Raw genomic sequence first — 24,977 nt, forward strand, 5'->3', positions numbered from 1 at the left:
TTTTTTTATTCTTCTTGAGGGCTGTTATTGCAGTACAGTTTCTAAAGAATAGTCACCACACTCAAACACAGAAATAATAATAAAAAAAGCTTTAACTGTTCATGGCTCAGTTGTAATTATGTGATGCTCGGTAGACAAAGCGCATGTGCACTACCAAAATGGATTTCAGGATGACATCACTACCAAAAGGATGTCTAATGATCAACAGTAAAAAACAACCACAGCAATGTCTAATACTACTACACACATTATTCCATACTGTAAATGTAGAAAATCTTATATATATATATATATATATATATATATATATATTTGTTACATTGAAATATTTATTGCCAAGTCACCCTGCAATAACCCATCACACACACACACACAGTAATTTTTGAAAAACATATTGACAGCAAAACCTCAACCTGAAAAAAAAGAGCATGTAGTATAATAATGTAATTGTAATTATTAATATCTAATATTAGAAAGTAACAGTAGTAATTACAGTAAGAATGTTGTATTGTTAATAATTAAATGATAGTATAATAATATCATATTGTTTCATAGTTAATTGCAAGTGTAATAACTTGCTGACACCACAAATGTGACTGATTTTCCATTTGTCCATCCAGGAATCTGTGTAGTCCTGGAGACTCTGTAGGGACCGGGGAGACCAATCGCGATAACCAATGTTTTTGTTCCCATTTTACAACTGTGGTAGGACCTACAGTAAACATTCACAATGTGAGAATGCAAATTAATCTTATCTGCATATTTTTGAGAAGTACCAGAGGAAACTCACCAGCCACTGTCACCACACTGATTTTCTAACAGAAGCAAATGTTTCGGTGTTATTGTGAACACACAAAAGCTTCACCTACATGATGCTTCTTCTCTATAATTTTGTATGCAATACCATATATAGTTTTGTACAGTTTATGTAAATGACATACAACACATCCACATCCTGCATGCACATAAATAAAATGATGTTCTTTATTCACAATCTTAGTAAACCTGGGCCTGAATACACACCATATATTAGTGCATCTTAGCTGCAAGTAACTACACCCACTTCCTTTTTTCTACTCATATACACCGACATATATATAGAGGTGGAAAGAGTAATAAATGTTTGCACTCAAGTAAAAGTACTAGTAAAAATTTACTCAGAGTAAAAGTTATTAAGCCACATTTTTAATAGCAGGGGTGGGATGGGGGATTCTAGTGGAGTTCAAAAAAGAAAAGCGGATATAAATCTTAAACTAGTTGTTTTTAATTGAAGGAATACCTTTGCATAATGAAGCTGTTGTCTTTCTTGTGCTTAAAATCAAAGCGGTTGCTTAAATATGATGTAATGCTTTGTGCCGGATAGGGGCAAAAAGAGCTCAGAGCCCAGAATAAAGTCCAGCACAAAATCTTTATCATAGTATTTCAGTGTCATAAAATTATAATACAAAACATAAGGTAAAAGTAAATAAAAGGGTAAAGGAATAGAGCGTTTCGGGGGTGAGCAGCACACCTGAGCTCCTACTCGTTCTCTCCTTCTCACACATATACATATATATATATATATATATATATATATATATATATATATATATACACAGTACAGGCCAAAAGTTTGGACACACCTTCACTTATTCAATGTGTTTTGTTAATTTTCATGACCATTTACATTGGTAGATTCTCACTGAAGGCATCAAAACTATAAATGAACACATGTGGAGTTTTGTACTTAACAAAAAAAGGTGAAATAACTGAAAACATGTTTTATATTCTAGTTTCTTTAAAATAGCCACCCTTTGCTCTGATTACTGCTTTGCACACTCTTTAAATCAAATCAAATTCAAATTTTAGTTGTCACATACACAGTCATACACAGTACGATATGCAGTGAAATGCTTTGACAACTGCTCGTGACCTTAAAATAAAAGACCGTAAAATAAAAGACTAAAGAATAGGAAATCAATATAAAAAAATAAAAGAAGAAGGGAAATTTAACTAAGAAGAATGAAATAAAATATAAAATAAAATAAAATAAAATAACATAACTGTACAGAATAAATATACAATATAGAAAAAATATGGGGAAAAAATAGAAAAATATGGCATTCTCTTGATGAGCTTCAAGAGATAGTCACCTGAAACGGTTTTCCAACAGTCTTGAAGGAGTTCCCAGAGATGTTTAGCACTTGCTGGACCCTTTCACTCTGCGGTCCAACTCACCCCAAACCATCTCGACTGGGTTCAGGTCCGGTGACTGTGAAGACCTTTTTTTGTTAAGTACATAACTCCACATGTGTGTGTTCATTCATAGTTTTAAAGCCTTCAGTGAGAATCTACCAATGTAAATGGTCATGAAAATAAAGAAAACACATTGACAGATAGATGAGAAGGTGTGTCCAAACTTTTGGCCTGTACTGTATATAGTGAAACCTCGGATTGCGAGTAACGCGGTTTGCAAGCATTCCGCAAAACGATTTTTTAAAATAAATTTTAACTTGAAAAAGTAGCAAGTCTTGGTTTACAAATATCGAGTATCGTGTATCACGCATGCGCTTCTTGTTTTGACACCGAGCATCACGTGATTACAACTGAGCCAATGTTTTTTCTCTCTCTTGCGCTTCAAAATTATGGGTAATCATCTCCCCTGCTGGGTCTTAATGCTCGTCTCTCTCTGGTATAATCAACATCCGTGCACGATTGTACTGTTCACTATAACACTGCGACCATGTGTGTATGTGTAAAACAAATTTTATTTTTCTGTACTGTGTACTGTTCATGTGTACTGTTTTACCCCCTCTCTGCTTCACACACACACACACAAAACACACACACACTCTGCTCTACACAAAAACACTGCTCTGTCGCGATTCTTTTTTAAAGGTGAAGTGCAGGTTCATTTGTTTGTTTGTTTTACTTTACAGCAGTGATTTCGTTTGTATGCGCTCACACGAGTGTCATTAGCGATGATCCTTGCTAATTTTTCAGACAAAACAGTCTTTCCATACACAAACACACACGCACACAGCGCCTGCGCGCATAAACAAAAACACATCTGTTGGGATTTATTTTTACTTTTTTTTAAAGGTAAAGTGCAGGTTAATTTGTTTTATTTTTACTTTATATTTTTTATTAATTATTTTTAATAATTTGAGTTTCATTATTTCTTATGATTCTTCTAATTTGCTTTGATTTACGAGTGTTTTGGAATACGAGCCCACTTCCGGAATGAATTATGTTCGTAATCCAAGGTTCCACTGTATATATATCAATTTATGACAGGCATATTAAGTACTTTTTTATAATGACTTTCCAATCGTAATTCACCTGCTGCAGGTCCAGTAAAGGAATAAAGGTGACCAGGAGACAGGCCACACTTTGTCTGAGTTCTCTTAGTCTAAGACTAAAATTTAGCTTGAGTTATTGTGTTACATCTTAGTGCTATGGCGACTATCTAAAACTGCAAATAATCTACTGTTTTATCTTTTTGAAAAACACAAACTATCATTGTACAAATAAATAATACCGATTTTACTCTAATACTACTGTCTTTTATATTTCTAGAATTTCTAAAGATCTTACCTGCATAATTGTGTGTTATTGTTTTATTGTCCATATTATGGTCTGTCCTGTGTCTCATGCTCCTGTGAGTCTCTTCCTCTTCCTGAATTTGAGGCTTCTGCTGAAGTTACTGTACTTTCCTCATGGAAGGAGGGAAAATCTGTCTGGACCTGTTGATCTGCCACATTCACCTTCACTTTTTCAATTTCTTTTTTTATCCCCTCTAAATCGTTCTGCAGGCTGGTCAAGAAAGTGTGGTTCTCATTTTTTAGCCTGTCCACCTGTGTGTGTGTGTGTGTGTGTGTGTGTGTGTGTGTGTGTGCGTGCGCGTAAGGGAAGCATAGGTTAAAAATTACAGTAAGTCATAAAGTTACTGTATATCACATCACTGGTAATGCTTTTTATTTTAATGTTAACTTAATTAGATTAAGAATGTGTATAATGACAACATTTTCAATTTGTTCTTTTTTTTTATCTCTTACCTTATTTTGGAGCTCCTTGATCTTCTCCATGGCCTGCAGATACTGACCATAGTTTTGCTGGTCCTCAGTGCTGATGTTTTTGAATTCATTGCTCTGTTCCTTCTTCACTGTGCTCTTGTTAATCCCATAATCTTCAAATTGTGCTTCCTTACCATCTCTAGCCTTTAGAAAACTATCTGGTGTGGTACTAAAACCTTTTCCTCTAGCTTTCGTTTTAGGAGGGCTGTCTTGATTTGGGACCAGGGCTGTCTTCTTCCTAAAATACAACTTAAATGTAATTTACTGAAATTAAATTATTCAAGATATGCCATGTTCTACTAAAGGTGAATACAACAGAGTAAGTGGCAGAGTACCTAGTGGGAGCAGAAGGTTGAGCAGTGCCCTGAGTGTCAGCAAAAGTGTTATCAAGAGATCTGGAGCCTCAAGGGTTAAAACACAGGTTACCACAATATTGTAAACAATAAATGCAGAGGGATGAATACAGTACCTAAATAAAATATGTATTTACGAGTTTCTGTGTCAGAAGAGGAAATGAGCTCAGAGCCGGATGGTGTTTGGCAGGATGTCTTGGGGCTAGGGCTCTGCTGATAGCGAAAAAACATATAAATGAAGCATACAGAACCGTTGAAACTGTGAATATTTAATTAATCAAGCAATTACAGTTCTACAAATGTGATCAATATGTGCATTTATTTCAGCCCTAGTTAATATAAGGATTATGCACGACTTCAGACAATCTTTGTGTGATGAAACAGTGTTACAGCTTTAGGTTTAGGTTTCCTTCCCCCTTTAAAAACACTCTGATAGAGGAATTAGTGGCTTTAAACTGTCTGTTAATGGGTATATGTGTATGCATGGTGCCCTGCAATGAATGTGCTGCAGTAGATCAATTTTACATGAAATTACTGATGCTGTATCAGAGCAGATGCCTGCACCTTCCTCAATAGAAGACGATAAACTAAATATCAAAAGGTGACTCAATAAATAAAAACCCAGACGGTTACCTTCCTAAAGCAATATAGAACAACTCATCACATACATTTAAATAGCTGCACTAAGGGCAATCACTTAACATAAAAATGAGCTGTCCCAAGATTAATACACAGAAAGAAAAAAAAAAAAAACAATCCATCTACTACTAGGGATAACTGATTCACTATAACGATGAACCATCATGACATTACCTGCTTACTGCTCTTCTTTTCTTGTATTTTTTTATTTTTCTCACTGTTTAAAAACACATACATCAAATTAGTACCAGTCAAATGTGTACAAACCCCTACTCATTCATGTGTTTTTTTTTGTTTGTTTGTTTTTTTGTTCCTTGCAGTTCCAGCATTATGGATTTGACATCTGGAAAACAAATTGTTGAACAAAAAAAGCCTCAAAACATGAACAAGCATAGTATAAGTAAATTAATGTGCATAGTTTTAAATGCACCCTCTTCAGCTAAAATCAAACAAATCTTCAGAATTGACAGATTTACAGTATATTTTTTCAGAATCATTTCCATCCCAAAAATATTTCATTTTAATATTGTTTATTGCTATTGGCAAAAAATTGACCCTTTCAACCTCCTTACTATTTATGTAGGCCTATTTATAGGCATACTTTTTTTCTGGCTCTCCTGTAGACCATAAACAAGTCTCCTTTGTTTTAGCAGTGTTTAAAACTAAGCCACTATTCGAAGACCACTCCACCAGATGTTGAACCTCCTCTTTGTAGTGTGTCTTGCCATTTCCTAATATCAGTTCTACTATGTTGGTGTCATAAGCAAACTTTACTATAGTGTTAAAGGAGTAGCTGGGTGTGCAGTCACGGGTGAATATGGTAAAAAGGTCTGGACTGAGGACACAACCTTGTGGTGCTCCTGTTTTAGAGTGAGAGTAGATGATGTGTCTTTGCCCACTCTAATATTTTGTAGTCTGTTAGTGAGACTACAAATTCCGAATTCCATGGGCAGAGTGTGCTGATTAATCCTAAAGTTTATGGGGGCCTATTGTATTAAATGCAAAACTATAGTCAACAAATAATGTCCTGAAATATGTATTGGGATGCTCCAGATGTAAAAAGCTTGTGTAAAGTCTTATTGAGAATGCATCCTCTGTTGATCTGTTTCCATGGTAGGCAGACTGGTAGCTGTCCAGTTCAGTGGGGATGTTGGTTTAGATGTGAGATAGAAAAGGGCTCTCAAAGAACCTCATAATAATTGGTGCCTGTGTAACTGGGCAATAGTCCTTGTAAGACCTGACTGCTTGACAATGTTCTGCTGTTTTGGAGATGTCAATCTTTCTCACAGTGGATATCACCTGTGGCACTCAAAGACAAGTACAGGACCATCCCTGTGTGGTGGTGATGTTTGAGTTTTCACTCTGCTGGTGTGGTTGTTAAAGTGCACAAATAACTGATTTAGGGCATCAGTAAGTATGGTGTCATGGCTGGTCAGTGATGTGCTGCTCTTGAAGTCTGTTATGGCTTTAATACTTCTCTACATGGAGATTATTTTTAAAGTAGCACTTGACTTCTTTAATGCCCTTCTCAGTTTACTTTGGGCATTACTGTAAGTCAGCATGTCCCCTGATCTGTAGACAGTGTCTCTTGCCCTGAACAAAGCCCACATAACACCATGATGGTCTTTGTGGGTAACACAGTGTCAGTACAAAAGGCTATATTGGCCAAAATGGATTTAGGCCAAAGTATAAGTCTATACTCTGTGCAAACAACTCCCAGTATGTATTTTCAAAACAGTGAAAAGTGAAGTAGACTGTTAGTACTGCTGGTGGTGTTCTGCAGATAAGAAGCCTGTAGGATGGAAGTTTCCTCATTGCTCTGATAGCTCTGCCCTGTGTCCTCAGAGCTATACTCTGTTTTTGTAATAGCTCTGAAAACTCTTTTCTGTTTTGTAGAGCCCTGACTACTTTCTATTTTCAGATAACCCTGTGACCCTTGCCAAACATGCAGGCATCACCTGGCAATGAGGAAGTCAAGCTTGCTCCTCTGCCTGGATTTGAGGATCTTCTTTCTGAACTACACAGCAGTTTTACTGATGTAGCATTGATGTCACTGCCAGGCTACAGGAATACATTACTGAGGTCACTGTTAGTCTCCAGAGATCCAGTGCTTTTTTTCTGCTCTTTGAATAGTACCGTGATCCTAACTAGATTGATCTGTGATGCCTGGGACTTAAATTTGGCACTTTGAGCTGCTTTTCTGTTCACCACAGTTGTAAAGATGCATAATTATTCTGCTTTAATCTCTTTCATCAACATGGTGTTTTAACCTCATTACCCTCCGCTCACCAGATATTGTTTTTCAAACCAGTGTAATTTCTAGAAATTGTTGTAAATCTCAGGGCATCAGCACTATCTGAAACACTTAAATCATCTCTTCTGGCACCAACAACCATGTTAATGCTTAAAATCTCAGAGATTCCATTTTTCCCATTTTCATTTGTTTATGTTATCCTGATTCCACACAAATTGCTAATTAGATAAAAGTATAAACCAAAAGAAAGCAATTAAGATGAACGATAACTCACTCCTGTTTGTAGGTTTTCTGGTATCCCTGTTGTTCATCGTCTGAATCCTCAGATTCTTCTTCAGCTGCACAACTGAAGCACAATGTTTAAACACAATCTTTAAAATCTCAGATATTTAATTTTCCCCATTTTCATTTTAAATGGGAAATTAACTGAAGCTCTTGACCTTTATCTGCATAATTTTTTTAGGTTATTCTGCTGCCACACAAATTGCTTATAAGATAATTGTATAAACCAAAAGAAAGCAATTAGATTATCCATGACTCACTCCTGTTTGTAGTTTCCTGAACTTTCTGTTTCCTGGTATCCCTGTTGTTCATCGATTGAATCAGGCTCTTCTTCAGCTTCACAACTCCTGAAAATAATAGGTACTCCTGTTATTTAACACACACACGCACACACAGATAGAGAGAGAGAGAGAGAGAGAGAGAGACGCACCTGTATTGGGGGTCAGAGTTCATTTTGCAGAACCACGCTTTAGGGAGCCGCTTAATATCAACACAGTCTGGAAGTTTTCGCCACTTCAAGCACTGATCACACTGAACCCAGTTTTGATCTGGCAGATACCTATCCACATACAGTAAAGATACGAATCTCTTTAACTAGTCAACAGTTGAACAAGACATGCACATGTGACTTGGTTTTTAGGTAAAAAAAAAAGGAAAAAAAGACTAGTTAAATATAGCATAGGACATACAAGATACAAGAGAAAAATATACAACTCTATTAACCTATAATAACTTAAAATAACTTGAAGTACTATAAATTGCACAACAAAGCAACTTATTCTGCATGTTTTTTACAGTAGGTGTGTGCCGAAATGACTTTATTTGTTTATTTAATTCACAACCTTAGTCCTTTTGTTTTTGTTCTGTTTGTGATCATTCCTTAATTAGATTTTTTGTTCCCTTAGCTATGTCCATGAACTTTATTGGATCATTCATTTTCAGACCTTTATCAACACAGAGTTATTCATATCTTAGTTATGATTTATAAAATACTAATAAGCAATTTAAACAACAGAAGCAAAAATGAGGATGAAGGTATTAAACTTACACAATATCTTCCAGAACATCAGGGCAGTCCTTAAAACTGTGGCGTACTTCTTTCCAATATTCCTCAAGCTTGCTACCTACACTTAGCAAGGTTCTCCTACACAGACACAAAATAGCATCTTTAAGTTCACTGTATTCATATGTACATAAATGGTGCTTATTAGAACCATACTCAAAATACTGCCTAATACTTTGTAGGTCCCCTGTGCCATCAATTGAAGCTTGAATTTTACAAAAATCCTGGAAGTGTGCCATGGTATCTAATTGGATAATTTTAAATTATAAAGGGTACAAGGTAGGGCCTTTAGTGAGCTTGTTATTATATACAGTAGCACATCCCACTGATGTCTGGGGAATTTGGGAACAAAGTCAACACCTTGAACATTTATCATATTTCCAAACCACATCTTGACTGTTTTTGCAGTGTTGTAGGGTGCATCATTCTTTGTAGTGAATGAATGGTGTTACCATGAAGGGGTGTATTTGGTCTAATTATTTGATTCCTTCTCTCTGGAGAATTCTCTGGAGCTTATGTAGCAGGTGTTGATTTATAATGTGTTTTTATTTCTATAAATGTGTTATGCATTATTAATTCACACAAAATCCGTACATTTCTCCGTTTGTAATTGATATGTTCATCTATGTATGTATGTGAGGAAAGTAAAGGGGAGAAAGTGTTTTCTTTTCTTTGATGAGTTTCGCGCACGTTGCTATCGTGACGTCATCGGCGTGCTGCGCACTCTTGCTTCAGTCCGCGGGAGGTCTGAGCAGAGCGAGGTGCGTATTATGTTCATTCCTGTTCAAAACCGCGAATAAACGGAAATAATCACTTAATGCTTGATTTGTGTATTATGATATATACACATATGCGTTACGTGAATACATTGTTTTTGTTTATAACCGAGTTTAAAGTCGTTTTACCTGCAAAGCGTAGTCTTAATCGAGGGAATGCAATGTGACGTTGGTTGTAAAGGTTGGCCTGCGAAGCGTGACTTCTGATTTCTTTTTGGTGTGAATGTTTAGCAGGAGCAGGCAAGATTGTACAACGGATAAATAACTGCATGTTTTCTACCTTATGCAGGTATAGTTTTTCATGTGTTCTCATTATGTTTTTATATGTGTTTAAACTTAAATTGGTTTTATGTTTATATAAAATGCTGGAAATTTTGCATTGAGGAAAGTGCTGTATACAAGATTCATTTTGCAGATACAGTCGTGTTGTATTTGAAGCGATTATTATTTATTATTTTCTTTATTATTACTGCTTTCTGTATATGTATATGAAGTTTTCGGTATTGTGTAACTCTTGCTTCAGTCCGCGGGAGGTCTGAGCAGAGCGAGCAGGAGCAGGCAAGATTGTACAACGGATAAATAACTGCATGTTTTCTATCTAATGCAGCATAAAAATACGGCAGAACCAGCACACTGACTCCGGTGTTTATTTCATCCACACACACATGACACAACGTAGAGGGGTGCCCGAACCGGCTACACTTATTCCAGAGGACTTGGGTCATAAGTCAGGGTACACTGTGGACAGGGTGCCAATCCATCAGAGTGCGCACATTTACTGTACATACATTCATTCACACAGTACAGGCAATTTGGGAGCGCCAATTAGCCTAATCTGTATGTCTTTGGACTATGGGAGGAAACCGGAGGATGGGAGGAAGTACGGGGAGAATATGCAAACTCCATGCACAAGGAGGCAAGAATCGAACCTGGCAGGTAATCGAACCCAGAACCTGGAGATGCCAGGCGACAGTGTTAACCACTAAGCTATTGCGCTGCCTGGTAAACACTAAATAAAGATAATAATAAGAACTGGCTTATTGAAAGTGACTTTGAATGTGCTAATTGATATGTTTGGCCCTGCCTGTTTTGGTCTTTTCATCAAGGTAATTTGTGTTTCTCAGAAGACCTTGATAAATATGGATTTTTGTGTTCCCTTGTTACAGTCATATATTTGAAACTCCAGGCAAGCGAGACGTCATCTGGAAATATTGACTCAAACGCACCTATACTCATCTGTACTGTCAAAGTCCTGCTTGTTGTGAGTTGGTGTAAGGTAATTACACTCGATCACTCCGATAACTCCTGCTCCTGTACTGTTGGCCTGTTGACAGAACATTATGAACACTAAATGAATTTTAAAAATCTTTTCATATTCTTGCTTGGTTTTTCCATCTCATTCTGTGCCTGTATGCAGATTATTACAGGTAAAGATAAAACTTATATAAACTGTACAGTCCTTACCCTGCGCTGACAGGCAACACGCTCATAGGCTTTGATGAGGCGGTTTTTGTGGTACATCATCAATCCATAGTGCTCTTTGTTCCTTGTGTTGAAGCCAAATGAGATTGTTATTCCCTTTTTCTGAGACAAAGACTTAAGGAACATTATTGTTAAAATGTAAAATTATTTAATGCTTTTTTTTTCTCACACATTCTGCTGCTTTAATATTTGGCATAAGGATACAAGGGTAGGATTACACACAGGTTTGTACGAGTCTTTTACGACATTTGCTAGAGTTTTAGTCACATACTGAGCCTTAACCTTCAGCCCTTGAAGGATGATCTGCATTCTTGGCTTCAGGTAAAGGATACTACAGTATGCCTGAATCAAATAAACACAAACTTGATTACATATAGACCAGAGGTTATAAAATACAGTGATGTTCATAAATATTGTAACAATGCTAAGCCGTTTGAAACTTGGCCTCTTTACACCATTAAATTTGAAATGAAACCCTAAAGATGTGAGCTGAATCAAGAACTTAAGCTTTGATTTATCATTTCACAAAAGTGTGGCATTAACCATTTAAGAAATACAGCCATTGCCATCTACAATTGTCATCTTACAATCTCTCATCCCACCCTCCCCACCATTTTGTATATACCGTACATGCTTGACCTCTATCACTCATTGTAAGGTGTAGCCATTTTTGTTTTATCTATGAATATTGTTTTCCCTGTAAATGCTTTGATTTAGATTTTCTATTTCTCCTCCTACCTGATGGGAATTGATTAGATTTTTATCTGAAATAATAAATAATAATGAAGTTTATTATGATGAATAATCAATTAATAATACAGATTAGGTTAATTCCTATATCTTGTTCCTGGAAGACCGCTTTTATCTTAGCAAACTAAACTAGTGACCTCTAACAATAAATTATTTCCAAATTAACTTCTCACCCGCAATGAATATTCACTCTCTGGCACTGACATGATAGTCCCTGCCTGCTGCTTTTTTGTCTCCCTGGTGCTTTCGTACACATCAGCAGGAATTTGCAAGTCATAGCGGTCCCTTTCAAAGTCAAATTCCAAGTTTCCTGTAAATGTTCTGCAACAGAATATAGTGTAACCATTAGTTAGATATTATGATATCATTGTAGAAGCTGAGGGCGGCACAGTAGTGTAGTCGTTTGGACAGTTTCCTTCCACAGTCCAAAGACCTGCAGATTAGGCTAATTTGCATTCCCAAGTTGCCCGTAGTGTGTGTGCCCTGCGATGGATTGGCACCCTGTCCAGGGTGTCCCATGCCTTATGCCCTAAGTCTCCTGGAATAGGCTCCAGGCCCCCCGCGAACCTGAATACAGGATAAAGCAGTATAGGCGATGAGTGAGTGTAGAAGCTGACCCACAATATTGCTCTTGTCTCACAGTAACTTATCAAAGTATAAAAGTCTATTTTCTCAGCTATGCAAGTGGTGCTTATCTGTAATGCTCGACACTGGAAGCACGGTAACGCTTGCACACTTAATGCGTCCCCGTGCAACCACATTTCTGTCACCTGTGTTCACAGCAATGGGCGGGAAGTGCCTACACTGCATAGCATGGTCGAAGATCACCGGGGTAAATACATTCTTAAAGCTGGCATGATTCCTGGGCTACCTGTGGCTCTATTTCTAGGTCGCAATTGGCCTGGTCTGTTGCCTGAACGAGCTAAAGAAACGGAGGATGCAATGCTCGAGCTGGAGAAACCCCGCCGCGACACAGCTGGCATGGTTGGTGCATCTGTCTACTGACGGTGGTGTCACTGAAACTGAAGGTGAAGCTAATCCCTTTAATCTGTATGTTTCCCTGTCTCAGCAGGTAAAACATTGTGGCACCTTCGCACAATTACAACGTGACAACCCGTGACTGAAACACTGCTGGGAGCAGGTGGTATCAATAGAGGGAGGATTGGCATGGGTCTGGTTGGGCCGCTGAAAATTGGGACCAGATGCTGCCGCATATACTGTCCTGGTCTGCTTGATGTAGCCAAAAACGCCTGGGACAAGCAGCCCTCTCTATTCTGGTCATTTATCGAGTATGTTCAAGACCAACAATCGAACATTAATAAAACTTGTCTCTGGTACAACAGCACATGGCAAAGGCGCAAGGAGAGCAAAAGCGCACCTACAGTATGACCGGCTGAGCCACACGAGTTCAAGGTTAGGGCCCACAATCTGCTGCTCCTGCCTAGTGCTACTGTACTGTACATACAAGTTCCTGGCCCGGTGGCAATGGTTATACAGGCTACAGCTCTGGGGAAGAAAGCTGTTCCTCAGTTCCTCTGTTAGTGTGTGTCCTGATTGTCCTGTATATGAGGCACAAACAGTCTGTGTCCTGGATGGGTTGGATCCTTGATGATGTTGGTAGCTCTCTTGTGTAGACGGCTAGCATAAACTGTGTCAAGGTTGGGGAGCTTGGTTTCCACAATCCTCTGTGCAGTCCTAACTATTTAAGCAAGGTCTCTCAAGTTTTCTGCATCACAGCTGGTGTACCACACTGTGATGCAGTGACAGAGAATGCTCTCCAACATGCTCCTGTAGAAATTTATGAAGAGCTGAGAAGGTACATTGTCCTTTATGAGCTTTCTTAGAAAGAAAAGCCTCTGCTGAGCTTTCTTCACTAAGTGGGAAGTGTTAATGGTCCATGTATAATTCTTTGTTATGTGCAGACCTACAGTAGGAAGTTGACATTATTAGCCCTCTTAACCTCCTCAAGATTTATGTGGAGGGGTGGTGTCATTTTTCTTCCTCTCTTGTAGTCCACAACAATCTCCTTTGTTTTAGTGGTGATCAGAACTTGGTCACTATCCACACACCACTCAACCAGACTTTGAAACTCCTCTCTGTAGTGTGTCTTGCAAAGGTGGAAAGAGTAATATTAGTACTGTTACTTTAGTGAACCTTTACTGAAGTACAAGTAAAGTTACCCTTATAAAAATCTACTCAAGTAAAAGTAAAAAGTAGCTCATTAAAAATTTACTCAGAGTAAAAGTTACTGAGTTACTTTTTTTTTTTTTTACAGCGGGGGTGGGATGGGGGACGGAACACCCCTGCATAATAAATCTGTTCCCTTTGTTGTGCTTGAAATCAAAGTGGTCGCTTAAATATGACCAGGGGTTTGCTTCATAAGAATTTGTTGCCATTTCACTTTCAGCTGCGTCTGCATCACTGCATCATCTGTTTTGTCCGTCTCCATCGGTCTTGTGAATTTAGCGTGTTTTTTCTCCACGCTCATCAATCAATCAGTGCAGTGTTTTCCGGAGTAAAATTTTTTTCCTTCCCCGTTGTATTATTCATTTTTATTCATTTTTTTTTCCTCAGTAGCAAATATGATTTAAAATGTAGTGAAGTACAATACTTTAAACAAAACATACTTAAGTAAAAGTAAAATTAAAGATTTTAAAAACTACTTTAAAAAGTAGAAATACACAAAAAAATCTACTCAATTACAGTAATGCGAGTAAATGTAATTCATTACTTTTCACCTCTGGTGTCTTGTCATTTCCTGAGATCAGTCCCACTATTATATTTCAAAAAGAAGACACCTGAAGATATAATACATACGCACAAATCCTTTCAGCAGAGACGCAATAAAAACGAAGGACCTTCAGTACATGCTTGGGTACAAAAGGGTAAAAAATAGATTTTTAAATGCCATGATAGTAATTTGATGATTTGTGTGTGTGTGTCTGTGTGTGTGTGTGTGTGTGTGTGTGAGAGAGAGAGAAAGAGAGAGAGAGAGAGAGAGAGAGACTGATGTGTACAATACTGTTAAATTAAATTATTTAATTTCTAATGTTTATGTAGATTTTTTTATTCTACTTTTATAATCCTGCCCAGATGTAAGTATGGAAAGAATCAAATGAAAGTTTTGACAATTGCATGTGTTTTGATGGCTCCAAGTAATTAAGCTTACATTTTGTTAATAAAACTGTCGTTTGACATATTTCACAATATTTTTTTATGGATAGTTGTAAAACAAAAAAAAAATTAAAATTAAATACTTGACCATACCATCCCCCTTGAATTCTTTTTACAAATTCGACCACTGGAAAGGACTGCTGAAGAAGGTCTGCTGGACAGCCAAGGAAGAGCAGGCGTTAAATATGTTAAAGACCAAACTTACCAGCTCCTCTTATTTAAACTAGTCTCTGGTAAAGTGTTAGCCGCTAAGGACAAGAAAAGAGTCACAGCCAATGTAAACATTAACCCAAAGTGTATTAAACATAAATAAAGAAAAAGAGGTGCACCAAAGCCAACAAAACTAATAAAAATAATATTTACAAAATATATACAAAAAGCGATGGTGTGTAAGTGAGTGGAATGGTTGTTCAAAGTCCAGGGCCCGGTTTCTCGATAACGCACATTATTCACAAGCTAAGAAGACTCTTAAGATATATCTTACGTAAAGTGATAATGTCCCTTAGGAGTCTTCTTAAGTCGCTGCCTCTTACGTCCGACGTTACAAGGCGCTGTCTACAGTAAAGGTCCTGAATTAGCTGACATCGGTTGCTCAGGAATCGATTTTTGACTCCTTTTGCATGACAGCGTTAAGAAAGACTGCACTTTCTGTGCAAATTAAACATGGCACTAAATTCTTTTAATAACGTTTATTTCAACATGGGTTAACTTATCAATAGCATGCCATAATAGACAAATATATAAATGATTACGTTTATATAAATGCCGTGATTACGTTTCCATTTTACAACGCAAAAAATTAAACATGTTTAACATGCGGAAGGTCCCGGACCTTGCAGATCTTCACGGAACGTCAGGCTGGCACTCGAGGCGGCTCTATGCGCGTTGACTCAAGGTGGGATGCAGTGTTAGGCACCGTGAGCTGTCGCGAATGCCCGCCAACGTGTATTTTTTCACGCAGAAAGATGGAAACGTAATCACTTAACGTGAATCATGATGAACCGTACTTACGGCCACTGCGCGAAACCGCATAGGTGAGATAGGTGTATTACGCATTACAATCATTCAGAAAAATTAATAGATGCGGGGTTTGAAACTCCCAAGTTTATTTTCTCATTTAACTAAATAAAAATTTAAAAAATAAAACGTGTCAAAAGAAAAGTCCATCCAGTTATGGATAATGGCTAATGATCAATGAAACATATTTGAAACAAAAAGCAACAATCAGATGGACATCGGGACGTGGAGCGTAAGTCTGGCGCGTTGGCCTGGCAAGTGCAGGTCTAAACAGGTCAAGAAGCTAAATAATCTGTTGCCTTGGAAGGCGAAACCTTTTTTTTTTTTTTTAAATGGCGACCCTACGGAAAATATGAAAAGGGTTTTGTCTAAAGGAAAAAGGAAAAATGTACATGAGCCACACGGCTCCGCGGACGGCGCCGTCTTCAGTTTAGCACAACAACACGCTGTATCGCTGCCAAATTGTTTGCCACCTGTTTAATTTTAAAAGTGATCGCCAATTTTAATGCATTAGTCACATTATGAAATAGGCTAATTAAAAGTCACTCTATTAGTTCTGATATCAAATCAAATAAAATTCTACAAGCCTACAGTATATTCAATCATTAATACGACTTTGATACCCTGCCAAAATGTGCTTCCATACACCGCTGATTTATAAAGACTGCTGCTCAGTAGCGGCGACTAGCGTCTTGAGCTGAAACTACGCTAAGAATGAGTTAAGGTTGGTCCAAACGAACGTTTCGGGAAATGCGCCATAACGTTAAGAGAGAGGTTAAGGTACAACTTAAGAACTACTTAGCGATAAGAAGCTTACAAGAAACCGGGCCCAGATTATTTGTGAAGGTTGTGTGTAGTGGGAGAGCTGGATCAACCTCATTGGAGGTGTTGTTAATAATCCAGGAGCACGATTTTGAAGCAATAGTGAAGTGGTGAAGCAGACCTGGGGTGATAATCCAACTTCAAAATTTCTTTTGACTCCAAATTTATGAACACAAAACAACAGCGCACTGTAACTCCTCATGCTCTCCTCTTAGAACTTCCCTCACTTAGAACCTCACGACGTGGCTGCGCACTCTTACGAGACTTCATCCCCAAATCAATACACAGTTATTGGGACGCATAAACCATGACGGGTTCGATTTAAAAGGCACAGCAGTTTCCTTTTCTTATCTTGCTTATCAAAAGCCTATATAAAAAACCCTTCTATGTGGCTGCACTACAGGGTTACCTGCGCAGGTTCCAGATGATGATGCGGGTTCCACTTTTTGATTTGTTGCACAACACATCAATGACACTGAACTCAGACAGCAGGTCTTCTTTTGTGTTAAACAGAGAATGTGTCAGGATATCATGAAGGCACTCCTCATACTCTGGTGCAACACTGAGTGAACAGTGAAGTTAAGGATTAAACTGCACATAAGATTTTTTAAACTATCAAAAAGTATTCTTTTAACCTTTTATGTCTTAGTTTGCGAGTACCGAGTATCATGTATCACGCATGCGCTTCTTGTTTTGACACCGAGCGTCACGTGATCACAACTGAGCCAACGGTTTTTCTCTCCTGCGCTGCGGAATTGTAGGTAATCGTCTCCCCTGCTGGGTGAATACACACACACACACACGCACACGCACACTCTCTGCCTTACACAGAAACTCTGCAAGCAATAAGACCCAGCAGGGGAGACGATCGTGAGACGATTGCAGAGTTTCTGTGTAAGGCAAAGAGTGTGGGTGTGTGTTTGTGTGGGAAGCCGAGAGAAAGAGGGGATGGGAGGCGGCTGTAAAGGAGAGAGAGAGTGTGTGTGTGTGTGTGTGCGCACGAATTTGACACCGTGCACTTTGCTTTGTCATGATTCTTTTCAAAGGTAAAGTGTGCAGGTTCATTTAAAAAAAAAAAAAATTACTTTACAGCAGTGATTCAGTTAGTATATGCGAGAGTGACTAGTGATGTTCCTTGCAAATTTTTCTGTCTGGATTTATTTTTACTTTTTTTTAAAGGTAAAGTGCAGGTTAATTTGTTATATTTTTACCTTATATTTTGTATTAATTATTTTTATGTATTTATTCTTTTGGGCTATAGAACGAATAATTAGAGTTTCCATTATATTTCTATGGGAAAATTTGGTTTACGGGTGTTTTGGAATACGAGCCCGCTTCCAGATTCAATTATGCTTGTAATCCGAGGTTCCACTGTACGTATTTGGCTACACCTAGATAAACTTTTATTTGATTTTGTCCTGCAAATATAAACTTCATATGATATAAATTTCCTGTTTAGTGCTGCTGTTCACCATTCCTATTAAATCTAGCCATCTCTCTATCTGTGTCCAGGTAAAGGATATCATCTGTGTGTCCAGTGCTGGTGAACTCGACAATAGGTACTATGACATTCTCTGCTTTTATCTTCTCAAGATAAGTCTGTGACAATAGACCCACACACATGGTGCCAGCTTTCTTTGAGAAGATGATGGCATCCTTCCCCAAACGCATGGAGCCTGACTTAAAACCATTACCATACTGGCCCACTGGGGTATGGCCTTTTACTGTCTTCTTATCACTGAAACCAAAACTGAGAGAGAGAAAGAGAGAGAGAGAAAGAGAGAGAGAGATTGTATATTGCTTACACATAAACAAATCTGTAGTTGCAAGATGATTTATTTGCCCTCTGAAGGATAATGCCAGCATGATCACAGTCCTACCTGAGCATTTTGTGCATCTTATCATAATCCATGCCTTTTCCATTATCCGTTAACATAAGGCAGGCCTGGTCTTTGATCAAAGTTTTATCTATCCAAAATTGTTTTGCATTGACGTCTGGGTCATAAGCGTTGTCTGTCAGTAGGAAAAAACAGGTAAAATATAAATAAATAAATAAATACTGTCTAGTGTTGCTAAGTCACAAATTTACATGTGAGAAAATATACATATATATTTAAAGCATGCACTAAAGTGTAGAATGGCAGAACACAGTTATGAGAGTAAAGCTACTTTTATTCCTTTATACAGTATAATCCCCAGCTACTACAATATGCACTTATCCCTGCAATTTAATTAGTGCTTGACTACCGTCAATGTACTGTAGGTGTCACGGTTCGCCACCAGAGGGCGCCATGCTCCCGGACTCCATTTTGTTTTCTTTTGTGTTTCCTTTGTTTGTCATTAAAACTTCAGTTCCCAGAGTGCACCTTGGTCAGGTGATGGGAGCACACCTGAACCGAGGTTAGCTAATTACGTTTGTGTTAAATAGTCTCTCAGTTTAGTTTTCCTTTGTCTGGCATCTGTTGTATTAACTTCAGTTGAGTTAAATGGGTGTCATGCCTTAATGTTCTTGGTGTCATGCCACTTCCCTAGCTCCTGGTTTGTGTAGCTCTTGTTTTAGTTTTGGTTAGTCATCCTAGTTTGTCATGTTATCTCCTAGCCTGTGTTTAGTCCATGTTTAGCCTGTTACGTTTAGTTCATGTTTAGCTCATGTTTAGCCTGTTAGGTTTAGCTCATGTTTAGCCTGTTAGGTTTAGCTCATGTTTAGCCTGTTAGGTTTAGCTCATGTTTAGCCTGTTAGGTTTAGCTCCCTGTCTTGGCGTAGCTCCCTGTCTTGGCATAGGTTAGTTAGTGTGTTGCTTATGTCCTGTGTTCCTGTTCCTTAGTTTCCCTGATGTAGATGTCTGTTTATGTTTGGTTTGCCTTATTAAAAGACTTTTCCCCATGATCACCTCTGCCTACACAACACCCTTAAAACCCATGCACAGCACCCGTTACAGAATGCCAGACCTAAAAAGTAGTATAGCGGAGGGGCCTCCCCTGGATATTTTTTTTTTGGGGGGGGGGCTATGATCATGACGTCGGGGCAAGCGGACCTCGTGGGTAGTCGGCTTGCCATCCGACGGAACAATGTGGAGCACGCAGGAGCGAGGGGAGCGACGCTCAGCAGCGAAGGACTGGAGAGGGCGAGCGAGCAACGCAGCAGGACTGGAGAGGCTCGAGGCTGGCTATACGACATGTGCCCCCACAGACACAGGACGACGGAACCAGGGGTAGGGGAAAAACCCCAGTCGGTGTGTCGGCAAAAGGGGCACAGCAGGGAGCACCAACAGCAGAGGCGAGTGCTCCAACAGCAGGAAAATGCGTGCAGGGCAAGCAACGATAATGAGCACATGTAAACCCTGCTGGAGTTGGGTGCACGGCTCCAGGACCAGCTCGTTCAGCTTAACCGTACAGGTCCAGAATCTGGCTCCGAGAACCCCGACAGGCATGAGCCAGAGCCGCCTCTGTCCAGCTTCGGCAAGCTTCCCCCCCTGCCCTACTTCGTCTACCTCGACGACGGCGAACCTCAGCCCTACGCTGATGGTGAGCTTCCGCCTCTGCCCTGCTTCGTCGGCCTGGACGACGGCGAACCTCAGCCCTACGATGATGGTGAGCTGCCGCCTCTGCCCTGCTTCGACGGCCTCGACAGCGGCAAACCTTTGTCATGCAATCCAGCTGTTCCTCCTCCGCCTTGCGTCGACGTCGAGTCACCTGCCTGTTTCGCTGACGACGACGTCGTGCTCCTCGCACCGCCACCCGCCTTCGGCGACGACCCAGCGCCAGTGCTCCTCGCTCCGTCTCCGACCGCCTTCGGCGACGACCCAGTGCTCCTCGCTCCGTCTCCGACCGGCTTCGGCAACGACCCAGTGCTCCTCGCTCCGTCTCCGACCGGCTTCGGCGACGACCCAGCGCTCCTCGCTCTGTCTCCGACCTGCCACGACACAGCATCACTGCCCCCCCTGCTACCCTCCCCAGGGAACTCGGGCTGCAGTCTATCTGGCGGGAGGACCATACACGGATTTTGGGGAGGGTGCCCTGAACCACCATTTGGCGCTCCGGTGTAGCGCCTTTGGAGGGGGAGTAATGTCAAGGTTCGCCACCAGAGGGCGCCATGCTCCCGGACTCCATTTTGTTTTCTTTTGTGTTTCCGGTGTTTCCTTTGTTTGTCATTAAAACTTTAGTTCCCAGAGTGTTACGTTTGTGTTAAATAGTCTCTCAGTTTAGTTTCCTTCGTCTGGCACCTGTTGTATTAACTTCAGTTGAGTTAAATGGGTGTTATGTTTCAATGTTCTTGGTGTCATGCCACTTCCCTAGCTCCTGGTTTGTGTAGCTCTTGTTTTAGTTTTGGTTAGTCATCCTAGTTTGTCATGTTATCTCCTAGCCTGTTGTTAGTTCATGTTTAGCCTGTTACGTTTAGTTCATGTTTAGCTCATGTTTAGCCTGTTACGTTTAGCTCATGTTTAGCCTGTTACGTTTAGCCTGTTACGTTTAGCCTGTTACGTTTAGCCTGTTACGTTTAGCCTGTTACGTTTAGCCTGTTACGTTTAGCCTGTTACGTTTAGCCTGTTGAGTGTAACTCCCTGTCTTGGTGTAACTCCCTATCTTGGCATAGGTTAGTTAGTGTGTTGCTTATGTCCTGTGTTGCTGTTCCTTAGTTTCCCCGATGTAGATGTCTGTTTATGTTTGGTTTGCCTTATTAAAAGACTTTTCCCCATGATCACCTCTGCCTACACACCTCCCTTAAAACCCACGCACAGCACCCGTTACAGTAGGAAGTTTTCTCTGTATGCCAGAGACATGATCAAACTGCATGTTTCAAATCATTGTCACTGCTGAAACAGCAGTGGGATTGTCAATTTCTGTTTTATGACCATTTTTAAACATTTGTATCATTCAAATGTTTTACTCTGGCAAAGTGTCTTATCACCATCCTGTGCTTGAAGTCTTCTGTAAATGTCAATCAGTTTTACATCTTTCATGAGCAATTTCAACACAACATGCTGTTCCTGATGCTTGCACTAACATGGCTACACTTCATTTTGCTTAACATGCTGTGGCCTGACATGTACCACCATGCAGTAAGACAAGACACATGTCAACACAATTAAGATGTGCTTGAATTTCTTCCTCTGCTCATGAGACAACAAGTAGTGGTTTGTCTTGAACTCCCCTTGTAGTATGTTAAAAGTATTAAATGCAAAATAGAGTTTGCCCTGAACTAAGGTTAACCTTTTATTACATTACACCTTGATGGATGTAGTTTACTGCTTTAACAAATTTTAACATTTGACAATAAAAAGATATATAGAGAAAGAAAGTGTGTGAGAGAGAAAGAAAAAAACAACTGAACTTAAACCCACTATAGCAACTAATGTTATGCATATACACACTCACATACAAGCATGTATGCACATGTACAAAAGAATGTCTGAAAAAAAACTTCTCTGTTTAGATTTAGATACATACATATTTAATTTCCTTGTTGTCTACAAATTGTACATTCTGTTTAGGAGTTAATCTTAGACTTGCCCTTTTTAAGCAACCAGAATATTTTCTATAGTTCAGAATGTTAAAGATTTAAACTCTCTATAAAACCCATCGATTGTATGCAATAGGAAAAAAAAAAAAAGTGACTGTATTGACTTACCAATGAGTGCTGCTATAGCACTGAAGGGCCAGGTGTGGCTAGTGGAGTTTGAGTGCAGATATCGTGGATTAATCTTAAAGAGGAAAAACACATACGAACATCAAGTCTCAACGCATAAGGCTGTTAAAAGCAACATATACAGTAATAATCTATAGATAGATAGATAGATGGATTGATTGATTGATTGATTTCCCCAAGATGCAGTGTGAATAAACAAAAAACAAGCTGCATTCATGCACATCCATTCATGGCACATACTGTACATTAAAATAATTTTGGCGAGCACTGATGAGGAGGCTTATTAACATTAGCACACTATCAACTGTATTAATTTACGTTGTTTATTTATATCGATTTATTACTAAGTACACTGCTGGTACCTTTATACACAAATCTTGATTTTATTGCAGTGACTTATTTTTTATACAAATTTTGTGTTGAATTGAATATGTATACCATATGACCATATATATATATATATATATATATATATATATATATGGAGTTATGTACTTAACAAAAAAAGGTCTTCACAGTCACCGGACCTGAACCCAATCGAGATGGTTTGGGGTGAGTTAGACTGCAGAGTGAAGGCAAAGGGGCCAGCAAGTGCTAAACACCTCTAGGAACTCTTGGAGACTGTTGGAAAACCATTTCAGGTGACTATCTCTTGAAGCTCATCGAGAGAATGCCAAGAGTGTGCAAAGCAGTAATCAGAGCAAAGGGTGGCTATTTTGAAGAAACTAGAATATAAAACATGTTTTCAGTTATTTCATCTTTTTTGTTAAGTACATAACTGTGTTCATTCATAGTTTTGATGCCTTCAGTGAGAATCTACAAATGTAAATGGTCATGAAAATAAAGAACACACATTGAATAATGATGGTGTGTCCAAACTTTTGGCCTGTACTGTATATATTTATATATTTACTTTTAAGGTCTAAAAACCCCACTAATGTAATAGCTTGGTTATTTAGTACATTCAGGTCATCAGACTACTTTATTTTTAGAACCTGTCTAGACCTGACCACCTGAAGCAACCCTTTCTTATGGCAACACAAATTTTTATACCCAATCATGTTAGTTCTCATCATACTGAGTATGTAGGAAAATGCTCTTAATTTCAGTTAACAAACATGAATGTGGTTTTTACAGTTTTTAACATGCAACTTCATCAAGTGTTTATGTGATCTTTAGTTAGAAGTGCTGAAGTCAGATCAGAAAGTAGTTCCTGAGAACTTCCTGAAAGTAGACTGCACAGGGAGCACTTTACACTTTAAAGTACACTGTGGAACAGACCACAGCAATCTGTAATCCATTGCTCTTTCTGTGATATCCCAAATGTAAAAAATATTAAAGTTAGTTAAAAAATAAGGTTAAAAAATAAGGTTACAAAATAGTAAAGATAGTAATTTTTGTTTAGTAGGGTTAATATTTTTCATTGATGATTTTTAAATGCTTGAATTACATTGTCTTTTAAAATATACAATCACAATAAATCGCAGTGCTAAAAATGTCTAGCAGTGTAGATGCTGTAAGGATTTTTTCCATACAGATCAAATTGCAATGCAGAAAAAATCAATACTTTTTATTGCAAATGTTATTAAAAGTTTTTGTTTAGTTTATGTAATTCAACATGTTATTTTGCTTTAGGGAATTTTGGCACTGTTATCGACAATATGACAACATTTATCATATTACTCTCATTATGACATAGGACTCATTGTGACTGACAGGAAGAGGCTTCCAGTTACAGATGACTAGAAATTTTTTTTCACAGGACAAACACATTGCCACTTGAGTGTCAGCCTTAGGGTATTTTTTTTTAAATATTAATTTCCCCATGTTAACTAGGAAAAAAAAATCCTGATAGCAGCCTGTCACCTGTTGCACAATAGCAACTACTGTATTGTAGTTCAAAATTCTGTAGGTTCTAGTATTATATTGGTGACTTTTAAAGTCTAAATGGAATAGATTACAGACATGATTTGCACACACACTGCTTCTAGACATTAAAAACCTATTACACAGCCTCTGCTGGTTGTTCCTGACTGAAGAACAGCCACACTGCCTGAGTAAAGCTCTGATGAAATGAAAGTGAAAGTTATTCTACCAACAAAAAGGCAATAATGTTACCAGAAATGAAACTGTACCCTGACAGATGTACTTTAGTTTATCAGTTTCAACTGTTTTTTTTTTTTACACAACACACACTTATTCAGTCCACATGTGAAATCTATTTGTAATTTAGAACAACAAAAAAACAAAAACAAAAGAACAATTCTCAATGATTATTGCTACAGTGGTTATGATTTAGTCTAGGTAAAGCTCATAAGTACTTACTGAACTTAAAGGTATTCCTTTATTTGTTTGAGCTGTCATCTTAATTTAAACTTCTGTCTACAGTTCCAAAGTGAGCTTCTTATTAAGGAAATGTTTCTGCTGTTTTGAAATACAGTGCATTGACTTTTATACAGACGTTGGAGAAACTCCACCCCATGTGACACAGTAGAGAGGGTGGACATTAATTTTACATTCAGTGACTCATTAGTTGTGTGTAGGTACTGTCTGTGTGTGTGGGGGGGGGTGCGTGTGTGTGCGTGTGTGCATGTTTGTGTGTTTTAATGGGTCCAGTACCAGTTTGTTTCAGATTCTGCCAGCCTTTAATCAGATCTATCACT

At 38.6% G+C, this 24,977-nt stretch overlaps 1 protein-coding gene across 6 annotated transcripts; it reads right to left on the reverse strand.

Annotated features, from left to right (window-relative positions):
- Nucleotides 1–470: 470 nt before the first annotated feature.
- LOC128524335 (MORC family CW-type zinc finger protein 3-like) lies at nt 471–24,764 on the reverse strand. Of its 6 annotated transcripts, XM_053496867.1 has the most exons (19): nt 24,640–24,764; nt 22,297–22,369; nt 18,548–18,680; nt 18,191–18,417; nt 17,077–17,233; nt 11,828–11,975; nt 11,109–11,246; nt 10,887–11,006; nt 10,649–10,746; nt 8,632–8,727; nt 8,014–8,142; nt 7,844–7,930; nt 7,576–7,647; nt 4,546–5,264; nt 4,391–4,457; nt 4,038–4,293; nt 3,577–3,836; nt 791–815; nt 471–712 (listed from the first exon to the last, which is right to left on the reverse strand). In XM_053496867.1, the coding sequence occupies exons 1-14, from the start codon at nt 24,676–24,678 to the stop codon at nt 5,210–5,212; spliced, it is 1,572 nt and encodes a 523-aa protein (XP_053352842.1). In that variant the 5' UTR covers nt 24,679–24,764; the 3' UTR covers nt 471–712; nt 791–815; nt 3,577–3,836; nt 4,038–4,293; nt 4,391–4,457; nt 4,546–5,209. The 6 variants fall into 6 exon arrangements, with proteins under 6 accessions (XP_053352842.1, XP_053352841.1, XP_053352844.1 ...); XM_053496866.1 differs by lacking the exon at nt 791–815; XM_053496869.1 differs by having other exon boundaries at nt 471–815.
- Between the last annotated feature and the right edge of the window lie 213 nt (nt 24,765–24,977).

This window comes from Clarias gariepinus, chromosome 5, assembly GCF_024256425.1.
Source record: "Clarias gariepinus isolate MV-2021 ecotype Netherlands chromosome 5, CGAR_prim_01v2, whole genome shotgun sequence".
In the NCBI taxonomy this organism is placed as follows: Eukaryota; Metazoa; Chordata; class Actinopteri; order Siluriformes; family Clariidae; genus Clarias; species Clarias gariepinus.